General features: G+C 35.2%; 1 protein-coding gene and 1 non-coding gene across 5 annotated transcripts in view; both read left to right on the top strand.

Moving 5' to 3' along the window:
- Positions 1-1,505: 1,505 nt before the first annotated feature.
- The window catches only part of LOC107842669, a 33,125-nt gene continuing 15,934 nt past the window's right edge, over positions 1,506-18,696 (top strand). For 3 of the 4 annotated variants that reach the window (XM_047403066.1, XM_047403064.1, XM_047403065.1), the window contains exons 1-3: positions 1,520-1,743; positions 8,077-8,149; positions 8,247-8,488. In XM_047403066.1, the coding sequence (XP_047259022.1) occupies positions 8,086-8,149; positions 8,247-8,488 (306 nt within the window). In that variant the 5' untranslated portion in view covers positions 1,520-1,743; positions 8,077-8,085. Of the gene's footprint in view, positions 1,744-8,076; positions 8,150-8,246; positions 8,489-18,696 lie in introns of all 4 variants that reach the window. The other variant, XM_047403063.1, reaches the window with a different exon arrangement.
- On the top strand, positions 4,527-4,634 carry LOC124891277. The gene has a single exon (XR_007049612.1). It is a non-coding gene; the product is annotated as a small nucleolar RNA R71 (small nucleolar RNA).

Genomic DNA, 18,696 nt, shown 5'->3' with positions numbered 1-18,696 from the left:
TTATCTATGGTTAGCTTCCACTATTTACATTTATGTGCTCTTGGGGTAAAGCTAATGTGGGCTTGAGATTACCTGTCATGGCCAAGCCTGGGAACAAATCGTGACAAATAATCATAGTCGTGACACCTACTGAGTGCTCCAAATCCCTCAACATAAAGTTATTGTTCCTCTTTTCATTCAAGAGTTTATGGAAGTGAGATTGCCATCTAGTCCTAATGAGTACCTATTCCACCAATACTTTGTTGTCCCTATCCTTAATGCACTTCCCTTGGCCAAGATCTCGCGTTCTCTCCTTTCTAGTCTTGGCAAGCTTGTATAACCTCTTATCCCCACACTTATCCTTTAATTTATGCATTTAAGCTTTCAAAAACTGCAGTTTTAGCCGTTGTAACCTCTAACTTAGCCTTTTTCCTATTTATCTCGTACACTGCCCTATTTATCCACTTCTCCTCTTCATCCTTACTCTCTATTAACTTTGCTTTGCCCCTTCTTTGCCTACACCTTCCTTTTTTCTTCTTCATTCCACCGCTAGTCCCCTTCGATGCGTGCTAGATTGGCCTTTTGAGACACCCAATACCTTTTTAATCGTCTTCCTAATGCTATTGACATCGTATCCCATATACAAACCGTATCTCCTTTACTCTCCCAAGCCTCTATAGCCATCAACTTCGCTCCATCTCTAGGGCATTTGCCATAGTTAAGTTACCCCATTTAATCCTTGATAGGTCTGCCACACCTTTCTTCTTTCTCTCCTTCTTGATGTCCAAGTTCACCACAAAGGGTGTATATTGGGTTAAAAAAATTTCACTCAAAATAAACTTACAATCTTTACAAAGACCTCTATCACCTTTTCTAAAAGCAAACAGTCTATGTTTGTCCACATGACAATTAATGTACTAATTTCGAGACGTGTTTTGATAATAACTTGTGATAGTTGAGGTAGGAAATACAAACATTTGATAGTTCACAAGACAAACTCTCAAAAATGAGATACTTCATGTGTATTTTTTACCATTATCTCTTATTTTATTTAATTTTTTTGATTATAAATTCCTTTAATTATCTGTTTGAAGTGTCATTTGACCTTATTTTTAAATTAAAAAAAGAGGGTATACATCGTGAACCATCAAATACTAATCGAGATATAATTTGAGTAAATAATTGGCGATAGTTCGAATAAAAAAAATGTAAACACACGAAAGTTTATATGAAACTCACTAAAATGTGGTACTTATGTATTTTTAACTATTAGTATCTCTTAATATACATCTTCTCGTCTCAATTTGTGTGACTTAGTTTGACTTTATATGAAATTTAAGAAAGAAAGATTTTTTTTCTAAAAATTTGTGATCTAAAATAAGTCTAATATGCTTGTGTGACTTTAAATCATTTGTTTAAGAATGAAATGAGTATTTTAAAGTTAAGCTATTATTAAATATAGAAATTTATATTGATTAAAAAGAAAAGTGAGTAATATAAATAGAAATACATGGACTAATATATTTGGAATATAAACAAATTGCAACGTGTTAGCAACAACCATAATATTGTTACCTAATCTTTACCAAATGACAACAACTTGATTCTGTTGTTGCTATCTCATAAAATATTTGGATTTTTAACGCGGCAAAGCTCGTTTTTCCTTCCCCCAATTTTCAGTTTTCCACAAAAACCAATGCTTGGTTTTCTCTTTTCATTGTTCAACTGATCTCTCTCCTCTCAATTTCATCTGCCCAAAATCTGGTGAGTTATCACTTGTGATTTGGTTAACTTGTTCTTCTTTTTAATTTGTGGATCCTTTAATCAGTCACAGTTAAGTTCATTAGTACAATTTGCATCAGAAAGCAATACTTCTTCTGTCCCAATTTATATGATCTAGTTTGACTGACCACAAAGTTTAAAAAATTATGAGAAAATTTTTAAAATTTGTGGTCTAAAATAAGGTATTGTGTTTGTGTGGTCCCTCCATTCATATTTATTATTTTACTATATCACGCTTTGAATATACTCCCTCTATCCAACAATTCTTGTTAACCATACTAAAAATAGAAGTCCAATAATACTTGTCTTGTTTGGAAAATCAATTGATAATTTACTCTTTTATTTCAATTTTACACTTGTTATTAAATATTATTCAACTCAATGCATTTCCAAGACATCAAATTTATTATATTCAAAGGGTGATATGGTAAAACAACCGTATTATTTGTTGTTTCTTAACATGCGTGCCAAGTCAATAGTGAACAAATATTGGTGGACAGCGGGAGCAATACTAAATGATTTGGGAATGTATTAGGTAATGAATAATATATTTAATAGCAAAGGTAAAATAGACACAAAATGGTAAATTTTCCATTGGTTTTCCAAACTAGACACGTATTATTGGACATCTAATTTTAGTATGAAAAGTAAAGTGCATCATATAAATTGGGACAGATGAAGTACTTGATAACATAATAATTATCTCAGTATCTAATCGGATGTTTGTCTGCAATTGCTGATTATCAAGCAACATTTTTTTCATCAATTCAGTTATACTCTCCTCCACTTGTTGTGGTTTCTATTATGGTTGATCGAAGTTTCCCTTTAGGTCTGTTGGTACCCTGATCACCTCCCCATGATAAGTTGCGTGATTCTGCTAATTCTGATTATAGGTATTGCCATTAATGTGTATTCTGATTCATAGGACTGCTATTCTGCTGCCCCACATAAAGGATGGACTCTGGGTTCATAGGGCGCTCATGTTACCCTCCCTACATACCTCATAGAACACTGTCACTTAGTGCACCATTTGAACCGACTGTGATTGTACTTGAGTCAACTTGCCAACCTGATTAGTGATTCTCGCCATATCCATCCTTAGGGATCGTTTGGTAGGGTGTATAAGAATAGTGCAAAAGATGATGTATTAGTAATGCTTGCATTAGTAATGCAAGAATTAGTTATGTTGAGATTTTTCTTATACAATTTTTGGTTTGGTGTATTAAAAACTACATGTATTGCATACTTTTTTTTTAAAAAGTATTTGTTTACAAAATTACCCTCCACAAATATTGTGGAAATGATGTGAAAAAGATTTTAAGGGACAATTATGTCATTAATCATGCTAATGGCATTAGAATCCATTGCATTACTAGTACCATAGATTTTGAGGTATTAGTAATACATACCTTAATACACAGTATACTCCCGCCAAGTGGGGTCTGGGGAGGGTAATTGTATGCAGTCCATACAACTACCTTCAAGGTGAGTTAGAGAGACTGTTTTCAATAGACCCTCGGCTCAAGGTAAAACAATCTAGACAAAGACTTGTACAAGGACAAGATACAATAGAAATTACCACAACCAATGATACCATAGACAATTAATACAACAAATGATAGAACATTCTGAAAAAAATACTAACCTTCTACCCTAATCCGCCTCCTCCACACCTTCCTATCTAGGGTCATGTCCTCGGTAAGCCGAAGCTGTTCCATGTCATGTCTAATCACCTCCTTCCAATATCTCTTCGATCTACCTCTTACCTCGCCTGGATCCACCCCTAGCCAACCTCTCACACCTCTATACTGGGGCCTTCGTGCCCCTCCTCATCACATGTCCGAACCATCTCAACCTCGGTTCCCTCATCTTGGCTTCCACCAAAGCCACTCCCAACTTATCTCAAATTACCTCATTTCTAATCCTATCTTTCCTATTACACCTATACATCCACCTAAGTATTCTCATCTCCGTCACCTTCATCTTTTGGATGTGAGATTTCTTGACAAGCCAACACTTTGTCCCATTCAACAAAGCCGGTCTAACGATTATTCTGTAGAACTAGTCTTTGAGTTTAGGAGGTATCTTTCTGTCATACAAAATTTTGGAGGCGAGCCTCCATTTCATCCACCCTACCCTAATTCGATGAGTGACATCCTCGTCAATCTCTCCATTCTCCTAAATCATAGACCTCAGATTCTTGAAACTATCCTCATTTGGATGGAATGAGTATCAAGCGTTACAACCACGTCGGACTCATGTGACATCTCGCTGAACTTACACTCCAAATATTCTGTCTTGGACCGACTCAATCTAGACCCTTTAGACTCAAAAGGGTTTTTCTTCAAACCTCCAACTTAGCATTAACTCCACCACGTGTCTCATCAATCAAGACTACATCATGCACAAAAAGCAAACAGTAAGGCACCTCGCAAGGTATACATAGGCTAAAAAATGTACCAAACAAGGTACTACTAATACACAAGGCTAATGCATGCATTATTTATTTTAATACATTCTACCAAACGATCCCTTAGAGCCATGTGCTCATCTATTTCCAGCACCCAACATGTTTTCTATTTGCTATTTCTACCGATTTCTCCCTCTCCTTGCTAATTCTGATCATTAGCAGTGAAATTATTGAGCAAGGTCTGGATTTCACCATAAGTCGTCTGCATGCAACTGCCCCTGCAAGCTAAGTTAAGAATCATCTTCGAAGTTTCATCTAGCCTAACTACAAAGGTATGCCCAAAATTTCGTCTGTCTGGCAATGATGGGGGCAATCCCTGAGTAGATTTTTATAGCACTCCCAAGCTTGACTGAGAGTTTCACCACACCCCTGTTGCAAAACTGACTATTTGACTTCTTAATGATTTCATCCCCTTCTTCGGCCATTCCGTTGCTTCCCCCAATAGTGAAAAAGGGAAACAAAGTCAACCTCACTTAATCTTAGGAGACGTTGGTGTAGTTACAGGTGTCAGTAGTCTCCAGAAAATTCTGAATGTGACGTTGAGGATCCTCATGTGAGAGACCTACGAACTGCCCCTGAGATTGGATGAGCTGCACCATTTATTGCTTTAGCTCAAAGTGATCATGAATGCCAGGCTTGACGATAGCCTGAGTCATATTGGCTGGATTAGGCCTTGCAGCCTCAATTACTGGTCATACTTGATTAGCTACCATTTCGATTTTTTGTGGCTGTTCCACAATGTTAAGTTCTGCCACAACTTTAGCTTCAATCTCCCTCCTCTGAGTTTGTTATGGTTTTGGATCGAAAGGAGTTTGATGCAACTTCTGCTTCTTCACATTCAAATTGAACACCTGAGACCGCAGAAACCACGATTACACGTTAAACTTGAACAATCAATAAATAACACCTCAAACTAGATAGAGAGCTAATTTTAAGTCCCTGGCTACGACGCTAAAAACTTAATGCGCTCCAACTACATGCAAGTGCACGTGGTTTCTCAAGTAATATAGTGATAAGAGTGGCGTATTGCACCCATAAGGAATTATATTAAGCTACTACTATTCAAACTGAAATTGTTTCTTTATTCAAGTGGAAAACTAGTGTTCTATTTGACTATTTGCTACGGATCTTAGGTCTAACTCAACCCCAAAGGCTAGCCTATGAGGGTAGGAATACCCAAGTCCATATAAAGAGACCATCTTTTCCTCATCCCACCGATGTAAGACTTAACACCTTACCTCATGCTTAGCACTGGACAGCTGGTGCATGGACATGTTTAATATGGGGCCTAACATCGGTAGTCATAAATCAGGTTAGTCCTGGCTCTGTACCAAGTAAAATTAGGCTTTTGGGCATAACTCACACTCTAATAGCTAGCACAAAGGGAGAAGGATTGCCCAACTCTTATAAAAAGATCACTCATCTCATTAACCTTTGATGTGAAACTCTTATAAAAAGATCACTCATCTCATTTACCTCTGATGTGAGACTTAACATCTACAACTACTAAATAAGAAATGAAATTGTGAACTTCAGTAAGCATGTGAACAAGTAAGTGTTGAACAATATGATGGGAATATTCCAGTGTTATGGAATCTACGTCTATCTTGTTGGGTTTTTCTATTAAACTAATCACTTGACTATATCTAGGTTGAACTAATCACTTGACTATATCTAGATCATTGGTTCACAAAGTTTATATTAATGCAATTTTCTGTCAAACAATTGCTAGCCTATTCAAGTTAAGCTATATCTTTGTGTCTCACAGAATAGAATTTGACAAGAATGCATTTGTAATTTCTGTATAGCAATTAGCTATGTCTAGCCTGATCATGAATCCACTCCCACTGTTAAGGTTAAGCACTCATTGTGCTTGCACCTATGCCCAATCTATAATAGTTATTGTCATGTTTAATTGTAGACGCGTAAATAGAACTCACTGTAGATGCGTAAATAGGACTCACTGTAGATGTGTAAAAGTACCCAACTGGCAACAAATCATTTATATTATTCTAAATGTGTATGGTTTAAAGTATCCCCGCAAGGTCCTAATAGTCAAAGTAGATGTTACAAAAGAGATGAATATGGATTCATTGTGTAGGTTTAACATGACTCCTTTACACAAATGATCCATCACTCTAGACTTGTTCAACATGATTCCGTTACACAAATGATCAATCAGTCTAGGCTTGCAAACTCAATCAGTGTATTATGTTAAAGATGGTTAAAATGAGAAATGGCATGCAGTGATAAGGGTAAGACCACAAAATTTGTATGATCTTCCTGAACAAAAAAATGAAACGGAACTGAGAGTAACCAGAAGCAAAGAACCGAAGAAATGGAACAAAAATGTAATTTTACTAGCAATAGTTTGTGCAATAATCTTAAACACAATTACACCAATAAAGTTGTCCGTATGGAAAGGACAAGACTCCAGAATATAATCGTTTAGTTCTGAATTACATATTCGAATAACTAATCCTAATTACATTTTTATAGAGAACGTAATAGGATAAGATTTGCACAATAAATAATGGTACCAGTTTCAAAAAAAAAAAAAGAAGACATACACCATAAACTACAGACTAGGAATAATAATTGCTGGGCCAACTGCTGGAGCAAATACGAGGAACAGTTACTAGACAACTGTTGTTGAAGTTGTGTTTGTCCAAACCAATTCAATTCTTTATCCTTTTGTTGGTATTTTCTTGTGAAGTATGTCTTGAGACATTGGATGGTATCAACACCCCCCCTCCTCCCTGAAAGATGCCTTGTCCTCAAGGCAAAGAAAAAGGGAATTGAAATAGAAGTCATAGTCTTCTTAACTAGGCTGACACCATTGAATAAGTAACATTAGAGATGGCTCCCGATAAGACTTTTCAGGTTCCACCATGTATTTCAATTCACCCGATGTGGTAAGGGTGGAGGGAAAGTAATATCAGAACAACCTCGAGCAGGGCAAAGCAATGAGACATGAAAAATGGGATGTATGGATGTTTGAGGCAGTTGCAAATTATAAGAACTAAGACCAACTTTGCGAACAATTTTGTATGGTCCAAAATATAGAGGTGAAAGCCTCTCATTAAGTTGTTTGGCCAAACTTTTCTGCTGACAAGGTTTCAAATGAAGGAAGATAGCGTCACCCACATTAAAAGATAAATCATACCACTTGGAATCAAATTTAGACTGCATTCTAGATTGAGATTTCATGAGATTGGAACGTAGTACTACAAACATTTGATTTCGTTCGGGAAGCGAGACTAAGATGACTTGGGCATTTGAAGAGGAGACGTTTGGATGCCGTAGTGGGAGGTGTGAGAGGATGACTATGGATGGTTTCGAAAGAGGTAGAGGTAGACCACAGAAGTACTGGGGAGAGGTGATTAGACATGACTTTGTACAAATTAGGAGGTTGTGGAGGACACAAATTAGGGTAGAAAGTTGCAAGTAGCAGTGCGTTGTATTGTTGTTCGTCCATACTAGTGTTGTTCCTGTAGTTTCTGTTCCTTCGATTCTGTTAGTATGTGTTGTCTTGTACTTTGACTATCATATGTTGTTGTAGTTATTTTTGTTACTAGCAGGAGTACTTCTATTGTTTCTTTTTCTGGACTGCTTTAGACTTTTTCCCCTTGAGTCGGAGGTCTATCAGAATCGACCTCTCTACCTCTAAGATAGAGGTAAGGTCTACGTACACTCTACCCTCCGCAGAACCCACTTTACCGGGTATGTTGTTTGTATTTTCTATTATCTAAGAATTGTTTTTATTTGTTAATTTCCATTTTGTGCTCCCATGATTTCTACTTTTGACTAGTCTCCAGTAATATAATTTTTTTAATATGTTACAGCCTTTCGTTATGACAAATGTGCATACTTCTAATAATTCTGGAACTACCGATGAAATTGCAGTTCTGCCGGAAGGTAAGTTGATTCATTCGTTAAACCATGTCCCTTTAAAATCTCTAGCTTGTATATGTTTTGTTTATATGCACCTAAATATTTTCGTATATTATTGAAGGACAAAAAAGAAAGGGAAGGGGGATGACAACAGGCCTTTCAATCCAAAAGAAACGCAAGAAAAGTGACAATGGAAAGTTGAAGGTGATTATCCCACCAGATCAAACTGTAGCAGTTGGTCCTGGAGCTAAAGATTTTGTTACCGAGCTCTCAGTGACTGTTCTCCATAATGCCAGGCATGATGTCAAGAATTGGAAGGGAGTTTCTGATCTAGCAAAAGATAGGATTGTTGCTCATATGCTGGTAATTCACTTTGTTTCTGTTATAAAACAATAAAGAACAAGAACAATAGTAGAGAGAATAGAGAGAGTAATTCTTATTTCTTCTCTTGAGGGAACTCTTGATGGGATTACAATGAAGGAAAACCCTTTTATTTATAGGGGAAAACTAACCTTGGAGTTTGTAACTTTTCCATAAATAGACATACACAATATATGGTAAAGTAGACATTCACTATATATGGTATATTTATAACACTCCCCCTTGAATGTCTAATTGATAGATAATGTGCCTCGTTAAAACCCTACTAGAAAAAACCAGTGGAAAAAAAATCTAGTGAAGGAAAAAGAGTACACATCTCTAACAATACGCATATAGGCTGCCTCATTAAAAACCTTACAAGGAAAACCAGTGGGACAAAACCTCGTAAGGGAAAAAGAGTACAGCACGTATTAACTCCCCTAATGAGAACATCCTTGAGCCTTTGCATCCCGATCTTGTGCATCCTTCTCTTGAAAGTTGCAATTGGAGGAGACTTGGTGAATAAATTAGCCATATTGTCATTTGAACGAATCTGTTGCACGTTAATATCATCATTCTTTTTGTATCTCATGTGTATAGAAAAGCTTTGATGAAGTGTGCTTCGTTCTATCTCCTTTGGTGAATTCTTCATTAAGATGTGCTATGTAGGGGGTGTGCGTTCGGTCGGTTTGGTCTGATTGTTTAATATCGGTTTGGTTTATCGGTTTTTGGATTAACAAAAATGACATCCATAACCAAACCGAAATAAAATTGGTTTGGTTCGGTTTTTATAAATTCGGTTCGGTTATTTCGGATTATTATTTCGGTTTGAAATATTAAAGTAGTTAGCCTCTCTTTTTCAATTTTAAAACCTTATTCATCTTCAAATAAGGTTCGAGATCAGCTCTTATCATGCAAACAAGAAAAACCATCGACCATAGTTTCAAGACAACACAGACTACAAACTACTAAGTACTAACAATACCATATACTAAAGAGATACTAATATATAAGTAATCAGCAGACCCTAGTCATCTCATTGCTCGATTAGAATAAAATGCAAAATGAAATCACAATATCATCATCTATTTTTAGTTACATCCATAAACCACAGGATAACTAATGATAAAACAGTCCGTCAGTCACTACCACCATCCACCAATCCACAAAACAGTTGGTCTACTCGAAGCAATATGCAGACGACATTGCCATTCACCAGGCAGCAACATAATTTAGAGCCAAAAAACTGCTCAAAAGAGACAAAATGCATTAGGTTCCAATATAATTTAAACAAAATGATATTCATTGTATTATCAAATAGTTAAGATGGGCAACTACAAGAACAACTAAGACAAGTCCAATTTCACCACAGTTTTGCACAAATCAGCAGCACAAATCACCTTTAACAAGTTCATTACCAGGAGGGTCAATAGAATTCTTGGAAATTTTAAGTGACTTAAGGTTTGAACAAACACCAAAGCTAAAGATATCAGAAACAGGCCTTGAAATTATGTGTTTCAGCTAGATCTATTGAGGTCAAAGAAACCCCACATTGGGATTTAGCAACAACAATTAAAGAACCACTAAGATTAGCATTTTTCAACACTAAAGAATCCAAATTAGACAAGCCAATCAAATAAGAAGACACCAAAGTGAAATCAACACTTAACAAAGTGTTTGAAAGATCTATAGAGGAAACTCTAGAATTCTTGCATGAAACCAGTACAACTACAGAAAACAATCAGTTTTGAAGAGTACTACTAGGAGAAAGTGAAGCTTACACCAAACAAATTCAGTCTGATACTAATTTATTATGTTTATTTGTACTTAAGAGGAAAACAAATAGATGATTCACCAGATGCAAAGATTTTTAAAATAGATGATTCACCAGATTCTAGCGCAACCTCATCACCTGTTTCTGCTTCTGCTTCCGGTTCTACTAGTTCAGACACCACGACTACTACTCCAGATACCAAGACTACTACTCCAACAAGCACCAGTGGGGTTGCAAAGAAGAGCACAAGCATCATACTGACTATGTTACTCACAGTAATTGCACTGATCTTCATTTATCAGTACTTCTATAGCTAGTTTGTGTTTTCTGCTTTTAACTTGTTTTCCTCTTAGGTACAAATAAACATAATAAATTAGTATCATTTTGCAATACTATTTCTTCTTGCAATACTCTGTTTGAGAGCTTACACTTTGAGGAATCTCAACCAGAAACCAAAACTAGAACTCTTAAGAAGCCCATAAAACCCAAGGGTGCATCCCAACAACAATCAAACTTAAGTGACGATGAGAGAGCAGGGTTGAAATCCCAGAAGAGGAAAAAAACAGTAGGTGATATCTTTCCATATCTCCAAGGGCTGATAGACAAAGTTGCCCGATATTAGTTGAGTTGTGTTGTGGGCAAACTGGCCCAGCCACCATCATTATCAAAAAGGAAAAGAAACAGATTTAAATTTGAGCTTTGAGGTAGCAAAATCTGCCAGAGAAGATGCCTTGATTCTAGTAACACTCATTCTAATCAAAGAATTCCGTGTCATATCCATCCAAAATTCACATCAGAGTTTTAGAAACTAAAAGGATAAAAGCGTTGAGCTTCATGAGACGAGAAGGTTATTTGTTTCAAACTTTCAATATCCTCATGATCCCTTCAGCTTTTATATACTATAAATTCATTAACATGTTAGTTTACCAGAATTCCTAAATAACAAATTTTGCAACGAATACAAGGAAATCAAAATGCAAAATAATGTTATTCCTGCAACAAAATGTCAAACATATGATTAACTTGTTTATGTTCTACTTCCTACCAGGATTAAGGAAACGGAGAAGAAACTCAGTGTTGTCAGAAGCAAAAATCTGATGAGGTAGTTTAATAGAAACCGAGTAGTATAGTATTTGGCAATTAGCAGTAAAAGATTAACCCAAAAACAAACTTACACTTACCTACAATTCACATTTGATCATTGAGAACTAGACATCAACAATGCTAGACTCAGTTCCACCACTAGCCATTTCTGAAAAAAATAAGACACTTGTTAGTTGATATGCAATATAAATAAGAAGTTATTTTTAATATAATGAATACAAAATCATAAAATTCTTACCAACTTCAAGTTGCTCAAGATACTCTAAATCTTCCTCGATATTAACTGGATTAGATTCACTTCTAAGCCAATCTTGAAGACATATAAGAGATTGCACTAGTTTAGGAGTTAATGAACTCCTAAAGGGATCAATAACCCGACCTCCCGTGCTAAATGCACATTCAGATGCAACACTGGAAATGGGAATGGCTAACACATCACGAGCCATCTCAGCGAGAATGGGAAATCTCGGCTCATTAACTTTCCACCAACCTAATATATCAAATTGTTCCGAATCTGGCTCAATTTCTTCGGCAAGATATTTTCCCAACTCAGATTTATTGCTTGAACGTCCACTAATTTCTTTATGCTTCTCACATTATTTCTCTTCTTTGAAAGTTTCCATGACCACTTATGGATGAAGAATTCCCAGAATAAGAAGTGGATGAAGATGAAGAGTTTTTTGATTTCTTGACATAATGCTCAAACAAGACTTTCATATAAGACTCCACTGAATCGGACAACTTGTCCCCAATTTTTTTTCCAAACATGTCCCTAATTGCAAAAGGAACATATTCAAGTTTGTTGTGGGGATCCAACACAGATAAAATAAAGATCATTTTATTCATTTTCTCTGGAGTACCCCAATACTTTTTGAACTTTTCCCTCATCTTTGCTGCCATTTTTTTCAAATTAGAATCTTCATTTTCTATCATCTCTTTCAAAATTAGATCAAGCTCAGCAATTTCCACAAAGTGTACATTGGTAGTAACATATTTTGAACCAGAAACTTTCAAAGTAAGATCATAAAAAGTTTTCAAAAATTTTACCAGTGTCCTCACATTTTCCCAGTCCTCACTTACAAAGGTGTCTGGCTTAGTTCCATCTTCACAAGGAGAGGTACGGAGATAATCCAAGAAACCATTATCATAGAAACTATATCTTTCAAATGCAAGCTCAAAATGTTGTGCGGTTTCAAGCATCAAGTATGTAGAGTTCCATCGAGTAGGAACATCTAAACATAAAGATTTCTTGCAAGTTATCAATTGAGATTCACAACATTCTTTGAACATTTTAACTCTCGGGGCAGATTGTTTAACATACTTCACAACTTGTCTCACTCGGTTGACAAACTTATCAATTTCCTTCAGCCCATCTTGCACAATAAGATTAAGAATATGTGTCATACACCTCACATGAAGATGTTGACCCTCCATTATATTAGTTCCCCAATTACTTAATTGTTTGGATATTTTTATCAATGTAACATCGTTGGAACTAGCATTATCAACTGTAATACTAAAAACAGTATCCAAACCCCATTCAAGTAAACAATTAGTAATGAAAGCAGCCATATCAACACCTTTATGACTAGAAATTGGACAAAAATTTATCACTCTTTTATGCAATTTCCAATTTGTATCTATAAAGTGAGCTGTTAGACACATGTAGTTAATCTTTTGTATAGACGTCCAAGTATCTGTCGTAAGACAAACTTTTGGACGTACTTCTTTGAAAACCCTTTTCAAAACTTGTTTTTCTTCATTGTAGAACTGATAACAATCTCTTGTCAAGGTTCTACGAGAAGGAATATGAAACTGTGGGGCTGTGACTCATAAAATTTCTAAAGCCTTCTTTTTCAACAAAACTAAATGCCAACTCATCAACAATTATCATTTGAGCTAAAGCTTTCCTACTTCGTCCTTGATCAAATGTCCAAGTACCCAATGCCCCTCCCTTTTCATTCCCAGAAAATGGTAAAAACTAATTTTGTTTGATTGTCTTTCTCTTCCTCGCCAACATTAGGGCGATAAGGACATAATTTTAGCATATGATTATTCATCGACGAAGTACCACTAGCACTTGAAGCAACAACATAAATTTTTCCACAATACTTACATTGTGCTTTCTTAGCTCCGTTTTTTCCATCAACAATCTTGTCAAACCACTGCCAACATCTTGTCCTCGGTTCCATGACCTTTCTTTTTTTTGATAGTTCAACTTCAACCGTGGTTTCAACTTCATTTGGAGATGAAACTGAAATATTTTCATTTGATGCTCCCTCTTTACTTTCCCTACTTCCAATCCGTGAAATGAAATAATTTATACATTAGTTCTCAACCTTTAACCTTAAACTATCAAGTTAAATGAAAATCATAAAAAAATACCGGATTAGACATATTTTGAAGGCTGACTAATTGATGGAACAAATAAATGAAAAAGTGGTCTGTCCACAGTGGTCGCCGGCCGCCGGCCGCCGGTTGCCACTCAACAAACAAAAAACACGGTCAGTTCGCCTCAAACACAATCGCCGGCGCCGCTCAACAAATACGAAACACCAGTTGCGGCCTCGCGGGTCTTTATTTGCAGATTGCCGGTCGCAAAATTTTTGTAAAGAAACGGAGTAGGTCGCCGGTGCATGGTCGCCTATTGTCGTTGTAAAGGAAAAGCCGAAAGCGGCGTGTTTCGGTGTGACGGTGTGTGTGAAATGTGAATTGTAATGGGATTTGTGATTTAGGGTTAACTAATATAATATATCTATTAATAATATATGTAGTATATATAATAAATTAATAATATATATATTATATTATTATTTATATAATTTTGGTTTTCGATTTTTCGGTTTAACCGAATTTTTTTTAAGAAAACCGAAAACCGAACCGTAAAATCGAATTATGAAAATTGAAAATCGAAATCAATCTGAAAAATCAAAAAACTGAAACCAAAATTAAATTTCGGTTTGGTTTTTCGGTATTTATGCCCACCCCTAGTGCTATGCATGTTGCATTATCTCCGTATAAAATTGTAGGTAGATTGTCATATTTCACACCACATTTTTCTCGAATGAGATGTATCATGAACCTCAACCATACACATTCTCGGCTTGCTTCATGAATAGCTATTATCTCAACATGATTTGATGAAGTATCTACGATAGACTGCTTTGTATATCTCTAAGATATTGCAGTACCACCACATATGAACACATAGCTTGTTTGAGACCGAGCTTTATGTAGGTTAGATAAGTACCCAAAATCAGCATGACCAATAAGATCGGGACTGCAAACTTGCTAACAAATTAACTAAAAAAAGAGCTATATCAGGCCTTGTAGTATTTGCAAGATACATTAGTGCATCAATTGCACAAAGATATGGTACTCATAACTAAGGAGTTCCTCATTCTTTTCTTGAGGTCGGAATGGATCCTTATTCAATTTTTGCATGTTTCTCATTTAAGCAAATACTCTATTGCTTTTGAAAACTCTCCAAGAATTTCAATGATACTGAAATCATCAAATTATATCTTATGAGGATACTAAAAAGTTTTCCAGAAACTTTATATGCTTCAGGCATTTTGAATCCTTTAGGGATTTTCATATGGATGTTTGTCAAGTAACAATATCCAACATGTCAAGTGTGACATCTTCAAGTGTGTGGACTGCAAATCAAATAAGTTTTACGCTTACCAAAATGCATCCTTTCAGGTCACTTGATAAATGTTTCTACATCAGCAAGCTTAAATTAACGTAGAATTCAGATTTTCATAATTTTTTACAATATTGCGCCAATATTGTATCAAAGATATCGTCGACGATTTCTTATTTTGTATCGGTTCACAATGCGCTATAACATTTTGAGATCTCATCACTTCATTATTTTCAGGTACCTAAACCTCTCATAAGTTTCATGAAGTGTTATGTCGCAGGCTCTTCAAGAGCACATTGCCTTCTTATCATTATTATTTGCTCCTTATCCTTTTCAAGGATTATTTCATTTGGAACTGATTGGTCTATCATGCTTCACGCATGCATAGACTTTATACTTTAAGGACACAAAATAGGAGCACTTTCCGCTTAATATGAGATGCTTCGGCATTTGACTTGAATTATCTTTTAAATGAAGATTCGATGATAATTTCTAACATATTTCATAGCTTCTTATAATCTTCCCCTTATGTTAGGAAAGCTAACATACATCCTCCATTTTCTTTGATGGATCCATCTTTGTGCATCATGGTACATTCATTAATCGAGTATCGCACATCAAAACTATTAGATGGAATAGTTGGTTTCCGATCTTGAACTAATTGAAAGAGAAGAAATAATCATAATTTATTGGTCTAATGCATACAAGTGCTATTGTATGCAACATATCATATTTCATACCAATACATGAAACTTTGTTCTCATTAGTAATGATTCAGTTATTTATGAAAGGCATTCAATTCTAAACCATCATCATCAAGATGAATTATCTTGATTACACAATCTGAAAGTTATGCTCAATTTATATTGAACAAGTAACTTTATGAATGTCAAACGTAGGTTAACCATGAATGTACATGTGATTCAACATATCACATGATAGGTGAACGGGCCCTTATTCACCTTTTATTCTTTTCAGATTTTGAGGGATCCAATCCCAAAATTAGTTGGTCCAACCAATTTATCATGAGAACAAGCAACATTAAAGTTCATGAAAAATTTTCTAATTCTTCAATATATGTTCAATACTCAGTATGCACATCTTCGGGATATCACAATCGTTCATGTCAACTTTTGAACTTTTAATCTAGTTAACTCCAAGTTTACCATGATATGTGTTTTTGCTTTAGTAAATTTCAGATTTACTACTTCAGAAGTAGATTTTAAAATAACCCATCTCAGCTATTCTTTCTCTTTCGGAGGTGAGTTGTCATACCATCACAATCAAGTACATGTTTATATTAATAAGCTTCACTAAATATTATCACATTCACCCTAAGGAATGGATCTGTGCTTATAATAATCAAAATTCTCATTCCCCAAGAATGGAATATAATCGTATCTTAAGCCTATCAAATTATGATAGTTTATGTATCTTATAACCTCTTTCATCATATTACTACTTCAGGAGCTCATCATATTGCTACTTCAGGAGCAAATTGAGGCATACATATGATGTAGAGAATTTTTCTCTAGCACATCTTATAATCATAATAAGCGCGTCAAAATATTATCACTTTTGATGATTATTATCATATTGTCTCTCCATGCTAATATTCGTGCATTCAATCACTTGTCTTCTTTCAACAATGAAGCAAGTTGTCAACTTTCAGATTTATGCTACCATATTCACTTTATGGAATAGAGCATATTAATGGGATATGTTAAACACCCATTATTTTGCCTTAGCCATCATAATATCATCAATATGGTGTATTGAGATTCAAACTCAACATCTTATCCATATAAAGGTGTCTTAGGCATAAATCGATGGGACTTGAGTCCAAATATTATCATTCCTTTTGATAATATTGTTCTTGAGGAATGAATTTAAAACATAAATGGTTCCAAACCAATTATTTTTCCTCAAATCCAACAATAATTATATCATTAATAGAAAAATACAAATAACATAAGGAATTACTAATCTTGACCTTTAGATTTATAATCTCACCTTATTTGGCAGAGTCTCGTGCTGATAACGTGTTATAAAATAATAAAGAACAAGAAGAAGAGTAGAGAGAATAGAGAAAGTAATTCTTATTTCTTCTCTTGAGGGATCTCTTGATGGGATTACAATGAAGGAAAACCTCTTTATTTATAGGGGAAAACTAACCTTGAGGTTTGTAATTTTTCCATAAATATACATACACAATATATGGTAAAGTAGGTATTCACTATATATGGTAAAGTAGACATTCACTATGTATGGTAAATTTATAACAGTTTCTATTAAATTAATAATTTTTTGGTCATTGAATGAATAAAAATATAAAATTCAACCAAAACAGAGAAAACCTCCCTTGACACGGGAATGAAAATGAGACTAATGAACTATAGGTTACTCAGAGCAACAAAGCAACATACATTTCAGGATCTTGAATTGGTGGTGCAGATTTCAGCTTCTTGATTCGATTTAGTTGGTTTATTTTTTTGTTTCTTCGCTTTTTCAGTAGAGTGCATGAAGTCCATTTTGTTCTAAAAGTTTCTGTGATTTCTTCCTGCTAGCACCTTGCCACCAACTCCACCACCCTATGTTCTTTCCCAGCCACCATCTTCACCATTATATGTACCCATTGTCTTCATCTTCTATTTCCTCAGCACCATCTTTGCCACAAGATAAAAATTATGTTGCAGATAATGTTGAAGCACAAGATAGGCTAATTAAAAACCATCTTCAATCTATGAACTCTATAGTCAAAATTCCAAAGAACTGGATTTTTTTTTTGATAAACGGTAATTGTCCAAAGAACTGGATTTTTTTTAACGTAGTTAACTTGTTAATTTTTTTTTAACTTGTTAAACTTGAGATCTATCGGAAACAACCTGTCTCTCTCACCTTTGAGGTAGTAGTATAGACCGAGTACACTTACCTTCCCCAGACCCCACTTCATGGGAGTATACTGGGCATGTTGTTGTTTTTTGTTAAACTTGAGATGTTCCTTTAGCTCTTTTGTATTTCTTCATCTTCTTAGTTCTATTAGATGGTCGTTTCTGTCTCCGTCTTGAATTGGATTAGTTTTCTGATTATTAGTACTTTATTGTCAAATTTAGGAATGTCATTTCTCATTGAACCTAGTCTATCCAATGAAGCTACTGTCAATTTTTCAATTGTTACTCAGAAACCTTTTTTTTCAGGGCAAAATTCAAAATTCATGTGGCATGTTCTGAGTAGTTAGTTTTTTCCACATCAGCGTGAAATAATACAGCATATCCAAGTTCTGTTTTGCTCCAATTCACTGATGTCTCGATATTTTTCCCTGCCATTTTAGATTACCATGCAAGTTAACTTAAGTTAGTGCAGTAAATCGTGGCGGGTTTGCTCTTATGGTTTCCACGGACTAGTGGTGCTGAATACACAATTCCAGAACAATTCTTTCTTTAAGCAGTCCTGATGAGTAAAGTAGGCTGTGTTTCTCATATCAACAATGAACTTCATGTCCATTTTTCGGAAACAGAGGATCATTAGTGTAATTCATCAAACTATTGCTATATCTTTGTCCTAACAAAGTATTCATTCATGTCACATTTTTATTAAAAAATATCCGATGCAAATTTCACTTCAGAGAACTCAGAATTGAAAACGGAAGAAAGGTTGGTTGATCAAGGAATGGTGGCAACAGGGAAC

This window comes from Capsicum annuum, unplaced genomic scaffold, assembly GCF_002878395.1.
Source record: "Capsicum annuum cultivar UCD-10X-F1 unplaced genomic scaffold, UCD10Xv1.1 ctg3328, whole genome shotgun sequence".
Classification (NCBI taxonomy): Eukaryota; Viridiplantae; Streptophyta; class Magnoliopsida; order Solanales; family Solanaceae; genus Capsicum; species Capsicum annuum.
The sequence above is the reverse complement of the archived record's forward strand: the minus strand, read 5'-3'. Positions and strand labels throughout refer to the sequence as shown.